Genomic DNA, 8,924 nt, shown 5'->3' on the forward strand with positions numbered 1-8,924 from the left:
ACATTTACTTGCATTTTCCGAAGAGTTTTTTATTTGCTATTTTTGTGGGCCGGTTTGATCAAAATTTGCCCGGGCCAAAAAAATTAGCCAGTCCGCCCCTGGTCATGGACTAAGTCTCATGGAAGGCGGGGAGGTGGGGGGGGGGGTGAGCAGCTACTCCTTAAGCAAAGATGCGTGTGCCTTCTGGAAGTTGTTGGTTAAAATATCAAGAAAAGGAAGTGTCAATTCAGATAAGGCTGAAATAGTTCTAGTGACGTGAAAATACAATTGCCATAAGTTCTCCGACTGTTACAAAAATGCTGGGGAAAAATGCATACTAATCTTTGGAGTATTCCTATGAAAAAGGGAGAAAAAATGAGATAATGTTGCTCGGAGAGAACCTGTCTAAGCCTCTCACTCCAGACCATGTTGCCTCTACAACAATCCAATGAGACAAAAAAGGCTTTACTTGATGACATTCTGTGTGAGAAACCATAAAGAGTCCACCTTACTTGAAAAGAATTACATCTTTAGTTTTCATAAACAATTTTATGTCACTGTTTCAAGTTTCATCTCTCTATGTTATAGGTTAAAGAGGCAATTCTGAGATTTAAAAGAACTGGGGCTGATATGAACTTGTGACGTCCTTTGTTGTTAAGACTGCATTAAAGCTGACGCTAAAAAAGATCATTGCTATGCTCAATTGGTCGTTGGGTTAAACTTCGATATACAGGGAAATAGAGCAATCTCGACGCACTATTCAGTTATGGTACCCTAAAACCGTCGTTGTGGTAGACCATTAAACGACGCCGCATTGGGCCTTAGAATTGCTTACAATTATATGGAAAAAATTGCGTAGCAAATTGGTTAGGAGGAGATTTCTTTAAGGTTCTACATGGAAACCAACACATCTGTTTGGAAACTGATAAGAAACAAAGTAATCCAATTCTAGAAAAGCTAAAGATCATTCACTAATTATGTCAGGCCTATCAGTATCAAGCTAAGCTTTCAAAATTTCTAAAAAAAATTATGAGTTCACTTGCATTTGGTTTATTTCACAGTGGTTGAAAGAATAGCAAATGCACTTCTGATAAAGACTGTATATCTAAGGAAGATGGTAGTTGTTTCATAGTTGTGCTGATAAAAAGTGAATATCAGCAGCCACCTGGCTAAGCAAAAGAATCTTAAACATAAATTATCAAGAAAATTTTCATGTCATTTTTTTCTCCTATTTCTATGACAAACATATGAAAAAGATCCCAAATGATCATCTAAAAGTTTAAAAATTCTTCTTCAATTATATGACTTGCCGCACAAAACATACAAGATTGTGATTCAAATACTATTGTTTTCTTCGTGTTTCGCCTTTTTCTCAACTGGCTTATTGTTCAGTTCTAAGAAATATTCCTTTAGAGCTGCTAGTGATTTTCCTCTGTGTGAAATTGAATTTTTAATTTCTTTATCCAGTTCTGCATACCTTTGAAAAATCAAGACAGGAATAAAGGAATGAATAAATTAATAAATCAGGTTGATAATTAAGGCAAAGGATTTACAGGAATTCATGATGCTCTTACAACATCTTTAATTTGTCACAAATAAAACAAATAGAAATTCTAACGAGTTTTAAGAAAAGAAAAGTAAAAAGAATCACCACTCAAATAAAAGCATTAAAGCTTTGTCCCATTAAAGTTTTTGACTTTACTCAGGTTGAATTATAAGTAACAGTTATTTGATGTTCACAGTAAGCATGAAACTCAAAGAAGAAACATAAAACCATCTTTTGCTAAACAAAAAGCGTACTAAAACATACACCTCTCTTTGGGGAAAGCTTTCCTTTTAAAATTTTACCCAAAAAGCGACACTTGTAGAGATTTTGAGCCCAGAAAATACCTAAAAAGACAATGGGACATCTCCAAGTCGGACAAAAGAAATTTGACAGAGGCCTTCAACTGGCCTAAGAAGCGTTTGCGACCGTACAAAACGAAATCGAGTCAATGCGTAATCGAGGTTGACCCGTTGGCCAAGAATCAAGAAGCAAAGAAGATGACTCAAAGATGACACTGACTCAAAGAACATACAGGACACATTTATGGTTCAAATGCAAAAAACATCTCTCTCACCTTTTGTGGAAGTAGCTTCTCAAATTTATGGAGGAGGGGTTTTGTGTTAACAAAAATGTACATCTCAAAAAAATGAACTTATAAGAATCAGTGCAGCATAAAGCGAAATAAAAATGAGCATTTTTGCTGTACGAATTAAAGAGATGATAAACGCTTACGTTTTGTCAAAACCATCTGGTTGAAAACAAGGGTCCCATCCAAAATTCCTTGGACCACGAGGTTCGACGATCGTTCCCTAAATACGATAAAACGTTTTTAATAACTGCGAAAAGATCGAGCAAATGAGATAGAGATACTTGCACCATTCTAACTACGACAAATCTGTGCCATAGCCAGGGGGAGCGTGGATGCAGACGCATCCTCTTGAAAACACAAATATAGAATTTGTAAAATATGCTAGAAAGGCCTTGTTGTTTCTTCTCTCTTAAAATTATCAACTTTTCATACATTTAAGAATGTTGAAAGCAATAGAAGAAATTCTTTAAGTTATATTTAGGTAACTTGGAACTTCAGGGCACTGCACATGCGCATTACCATTTGAAGCCCTGGCAGGAAGTTACTGAAATATAATTTGTCGTGTAACACACGGGATCTAGTTAAAACAAGAAATTCTTCACCCGTGTCAAAAAGCACTTCGTTCCATTTCCGAAACGAAACTCTTTATTTTCACATCCCTTAAGCAAAATCATGCATGTTAGGCACATCACGCAGTGTAAGTTCAAGTCCAATAAAATTGCATTGTATTCGACACATGTAAAATGCAATGTTGGATCCAGGCCTTACTGTAGTGTAGCCAATGTAGCTGTACTGAACTTTAATTCAATTGCCAACAGTGATAGAATATCACTTATCCCTTTACGGTAATAGGATGAGCATGTTAAGATATTGGTTTAAAAATATTGGAAATACGAAACCAAACATTCTGTTGTTTGTAGGACTTCACATGAGTTTAAAAGGTTTATTTCTACCCTAGCTCAAATTTGCTGCCAGTGTTTTGACTACTAAAGTTCGTTTTTAGTAAAAATGATTATCAGGTCATGGTAATCAGGTCAAAAAATCAAAGAAATTCCGATAAATTCCGCACTTCTGTGAAAAACCTTACAGCAACGCAATATATAGTTAATTTTCAATTGCGAAATCAGAAAAATTTATGTTTTAAAACAATAAAAATAGTATTGCTATATTTGAAATAAAATGTACGATCAAGTAGTTTTTCGAAAATTTCATAAATGGTGACCTTTAGCAAATTACTGTATCTTGTTTGAAAACAAGAGCAGAATTCATTTGAATTCAACTATTGACCTAAGCTTTGTTAGATTTCGAAAACGCCTGCAAAGTCTTGGTTAACTACACTAATTTTTTGAATATCTTATACTGAAACACCCTCTCCCCCACCGAAAAAAGATGTTTTTTTGCAAAGATTAAAGGTTCTGTTTGGTCTAATCGTTTTATTTATAATAGTTATGTTATCTACAAAATTGATTCGTCCTATTTATTTGAATGAATCCCGGTATGCCGGAGTGAAATATTAGCATTCATCAAATTAAATTTATTTCAAAATTGTACCTTATTACATTTGATTCTCGTCATCGTATTGCATTGTTCCTCATCATTTTTCGTATTACTACTCGTTGCAAAATTAACAGAATCCGACGGACAGCTTATCCTGCGTTTCATTCTTCATACACATATGATATTTAATTCTACAACCAACACTTTTTGGGGTAGAGGGGTGAGGTATCGGTATTTTTTAACAAAAAGGCTAATTTTTCAAAACAAAACTTTAACAACTGGGCACAGTCTTCAAGTCTTCAAACTAAGAGCACAGTTCAAATCAATGATCTACGAAAAATTTTCACTCTGCACAAATTCATCAAACTGCATCAATTTCTAGAAAAAACTCAGAAACATATGACCTACCATTGTTTTCCCTCTGAATAAAAGAACGTCATCATTTGAATCCCCATTAGAGTATGCAAAAGTACAAAGAGCATAAGCTGATTTGTCTTCCCACCCAGATAACATTCTATAAAGGCCTACAAAAACAAGAATTCTAAAAAATTCAATGTTACAAAATTGTCTAAGCATTGAAGCTATAACGAATTCCATGTTTTCAGCAGTAAATGCAGGAAAGTATGAAACAGTAAACTTAGCTGTTACCTTCTGGTTTTAATTTCTCTAGAAACCATTTTCTGAAAAACAAAACGATTATCTGAAATATAGAACTAAAAAATTCAAATTGTGATTTTCAAAGGTACTTCTATTCATTTGCTGTGGCCATTGTCTCAAAAAGATCCTTCGTGCTATTGTATCGTTGTTATTAAAAAAGCTGGATGTGGGCCCTTCTTTTATGTTACAAATGCTTTTGCATACAAACTTTGGGTCTATGGTTCAAAATTTCAGCTCTTACTATAGCGTTTAATGCAATCCTCAGACTTAATTCAATCAAGAGAACAGCGGCCTGGTGGTTACATCAAGTGTGAAACTCAGAGTTTTCACTTAGAACCATCCTGCTCTGTACACAACTTAAATTAGTCAAATATAATCTCTTTTTCTAAGTCAGGTTTCTTTATGTGTTTAATCTCATCTCAAAGTTATCATACATAGTGAACTTTGCAAGATATAGATTTTGATATAGAAAGCAGTATAATGTTTCATTTATGTTTATGTTTTATATAATTATGTTTCATTTAAAGATGTTTGTAGCTGATTTAATCTTGAATAAAAAAATGTTTGCAATGCCTCGAAATTAGTGATTAATTACTTTTATAAAACAAAAGTAACTCAAAATTAGGATTCAGAACATTTTTTACAACTTTCAAGGAAACATACATGTATGGACCAGGCAGACCTCCTAATGCATTGAAACAAAGGCAAGTATCCTCTACTATCACTGGTCCTTTTATCTGCAACAAAAATATAATTTCAGATACTTCTTAAAATAAGCACAATACCAGGTAGTTGAAGAAACAGCTATTCTGAAGACAAGGAATTATGAAAAATTATGATATGTAATTTCAAGGTTTAAAATTATAAACTATATATATATATATATATACCTCTTTTGCTGCAATCTTACATTTCTCTATGCTGATATCATCTGGTTCTCCTTGAAATTCAGGTACTATAAATTAAAAAATAGGGCTTTAAAAACTCTTGAAAGCACTAAAACAAATGCTGGCTAAAAATTATATCATTACTGTAAAACAAAAGCATCTAATTAACAATGATGAGTATATCTCGATTCTAGCAGTACAATGATGGTGAAAAATCCTGGACATAATTCAATGTTTATCACTTGCCTATACTGCACCATTCTACTTTCTCCTTATCCTACTCCGGCTCATCAAAATAAAACTTCCTTGCTAAAATTCAAGTTCTATATGTGTCAGTCAACACAATTAAGTATATGAATTACAAAATAGACATGATTACAAAAAAAAACCAAAATCAGCAAACACATGTTTAAATGTATAAAAAGTCGTAAAACAGGTTTCCTTAAAGGTAAAATTTTTTAAAATTGCTATATTCGTGCAACATTAATTTCTTGACATCTGCTTAAGAAATGGCTACTTGCAGAAAGTTGTCCTCTTTCTATTGGTAAATGGTACCAAATTGAAGCTTTACAATAGCATCAACAACATGGTAGGAAGCATTTTGGGATGCTTTCATATGAAATGAATTAATAAAAAGAATAGGTTATGCAGAAACAAAATGCTTACAGTCGATTTTCTTTGCAATAATTTTCCATGGAAATGTATCTCCTAATATGGCCACAACCTGGAAAACAATTAATACTGGATATCTTACGTTGACAGTTATCCTTTATCTTTAATATATCCAGAAAAATATTGAAATTATAACATGGAAAAAATGCAAATTATCATGATTTTTGACATCATTGCCTCAGACATCCATACTTGAAATCATTTGAAGTAAATTTTCTGAATCCTCATTAGTTCTCAAATTTGCATAATATATCTAAAATGTCATTTTTGTTCCTTGTTGTTCATTTTTCTTTACATTTTGGTATATACAGTCAACAGGGAATAAATTGCTTGTTGTGTGGTTACTTGTTGTCTGCATTGAGAAAATAATCCAATCCATGTATTGGCCTTCCAGTTACATTTACCCAAATAAAACTTTTTTAAAAAATACTAACAAATAAAGCAATAATAAAATTGCGCAAATTACAGTGGTGTAGCGTGAGCACAGTACTTAGGCATGCGGTAACATAAAAATGAATGAATGTAATCGTAATTTCAGCTTCCTAAAAATACAAGCAGTAACTGATGATAATCGTGATAATAAATTTTGATTTTGAAAGTAACAAATCGTTTGTACTCTTATTCTAATCAATCAATGTGTCTATTTTCTGCATAAGAGGCTCTGACAGAGGTTGGAAAGTGAAGGGGGCCCAAGGGAAAAATTATCATCCATGCAAAAAGTTTTTGAAAAAAGCTCAATTGTTTTGCAAAAATTTTCAAAATAACTCCTAGTGCTAACCGATTTGCAAAATATCTTATTCTTATTCATATTCCTCATATTCCTCATATTCCTAAGGCATCACCTAATGTCCACCTAATGTAAGAAATTTTTATGCTATAATGCAGCTGGGGATTCCCGCAAAGAGGAGCTCTCCACATTGCAAAATTGTTAATACACTTGCACTCAGATCTACCGCATGCCTGGTACGTAAATTCTGACTATACTGGCAAGCCTTTTGACTTGAATTACGGAATGTGGATCATGACAAATAGATATTGACCCAACTTTTGCAAAACTTTTTCTTCTTTTAACAGTCACAAAGTAAAGAAAGGAAAATAATTAGATTTGAAATTATGTATCATGCATAGAACATTCGCAAAAAGCAGCTTATAGGCAGAAAAATGTTGTGGATTATCAAATATTCCAAAATGCGCTCAGGCCAACCGCAAGCTCCAGTCCGGAAAATTCTCACTTTTCTCAGAAGTTTTTCTCAAGCTACACTGAAGCTGCACTGGAGCATTGCATGTTTCTCTTATTTTGGACAGGCAAAAAGAGTGATGTGGAGGGGCTTCAGTTTTTCAGATTTTTCGAATTTCACAATTTTTAGCTATCCTTTTACCTTTTCTAGTAGAAAAATAGCCAATTGGCATATTGGCGCTAGAATTGCTGCTCACTGCATGCTGCTCATGCTGGGGCGTGACCGTATACTGGGGTGCCTTATACTGGGGGAAACGTTACCAATATGGTTGATATTTTGTGCACGTAAGCTTGATACTGTACTTGTTGTTTTAGCCAATAAATTAAAATGGTAATCATTCTATTTTATATGAAGGTGAAGCAGAAAAAAGTGGAAGTATTTTTGGAATATATCAAAATGTCAATGGAGTAAAACCTATACAAAGCAAAGCAAAAGTAGCCTTTCATAACAATACACACTTTATTGTACAGAAGAGGATGTTTCATTCTAAGTTGCCACTCCAAGATTCATAGTTAACATGATCACCAGAAAAATGTGAAATCATTCTTTCTGCAGGTGTTTATATATCTAGCTGTCATGTCCCTCAATACATCAAGAATTATATTACAATATAGCATACACTTAAGAAATAATGTCGTGTCATTTTCACACAATAATCTATGAATTAGTAAAGTGCTTATAATCCAGTCTGCAGAGTATGGCACTTTTCGACGAGATCTCTGGTGTGCACAAGCAAAAAGCCTGGTGTGCCGGTGTGCACCACAAAAAATTTCTGGTGTGCTGGTGTGCACCAGCTATTTTCCCCTGTTGTGGTTAAAGTTTGTAAATTTGCATTTCACCGTAAAAATGCAAAGGAGCCTTGCATGCCTTCTTCTTTTGCCCGCCCTTTCTTCTTTTTGTCTGGGTAATTCCAATAGAAGCCCAGATTGCAAAATTTGTTGTGCACCCACAATATATTGCCTGCGCACACATCTGCGCGCTTTTGCATATTGGCCGCGCAAAATCCCCTAGAGCTTTAGACAATAGCATTTAACATTATTAACAATAAAAATAACTCAGAGTGATGATTTCAGGTGCGCAGTCTCAAATTTTCAAAGTAAACTTGTCCTTGCAAGAAGCAAAGTTTCCAGTGTGGATAGAAGCCACAGAATTTTCTATGAGACCACACCCAGCCACGCCCATCTTAGTTGCCACACCCCAAAATACCCGGTGTGCAAAGGTCTTTGCACAAAAAATCTCCGGTGTGCACATGCCATACTCTGCAGACTGGCTGATAATCAAAGTGCATCAAAAAAACTTTCCTGAATTTGCCCAGGCTGTCTTACAGTATTACAAGTGAAGACGTAGAAACTAAAAGATCATGCAAAAGAACAATACTAAAGATTTCAATCAACATAAATAATAATAGGCGACCAGTGAAGAGATAATGATCTACAGATACAATGTGTGTTAGTTATGATTCTTAATCGATACACTGCATCATTTTCAGTGGCAAATCTGCCATATCTACAAGAAACATGATTATCAAGATAGTGGATCTACAAATTCTGTAAAAGTCATTGGTTTGGACGAAGTTTATGCAATTTAACATTGTGTCTTGTGTGTATGGTATGGATGGAAGTCAGAGCAGTCAGAGGCCATAACTTGGCAGGTTCGAACATAAAAATCATAAGTCTTTCGCTCATCTTCTATAAATTACCTTATTTAAAGTAAATATATATAATTTTGCCATTCTAATTACCTCTTTTAATTTGTTTTCATTTCCAGTGACAAAGACAAGTGACTTTCGTGAAGTAGCCATGTTTGATAATACCGCGAATTAAAATCGAGATCGAGGTCAAAAAGTCCCGCCAAATTCT

General features: G+C 34.1%; 1 protein-coding gene across 1 annotated transcript; it reads right to left on the bottom strand.

Moving 5' to 3' along the window:
• Window positions 1-1,245: 1,245 nt before the first annotated feature.
• LOC135693248 (inosine triphosphate pyrophosphatase-like) lies at window positions 1,246-8,908 on the bottom strand. Its single transcript, XM_065211671.2, has 8 exons — window positions 8,807-8,908; window positions 5,822-5,879; window positions 5,159-5,223; window positions 4,932-5,005; window positions 4,260-4,291; window positions 4,020-4,135; window positions 2,258-2,334; window positions 1,246-1,456 (listed from the first exon to the last, which is right to left on the bottom strand). Exons 1-8 carry the CDS (start codon window positions 8,864-8,866, stop codon window positions 1,315-1,317), a joined length of 624 nt encoding a protein of 207 aa, XP_065067743.2. The 5' UTR covers window positions 8,867-8,908; the 3' UTR covers window positions 1,246-1,314.
• Between the last annotated feature and the right edge of the window lie 16 nt (window positions 8,909-8,924).

Source organism: Rhopilema esculentum, chromosome 11 (assembly GCF_057945365.1).
Source record: "Rhopilema esculentum isolate cy_ngs chromosome 11, ASM5794536v1, whole genome shotgun sequence".
Lineage (NCBI taxonomy): Eukaryota > Metazoa > Cnidaria > Scyphozoa > Rhizostomeae > Rhizostomatidae > Rhopilema > Rhopilema esculentum.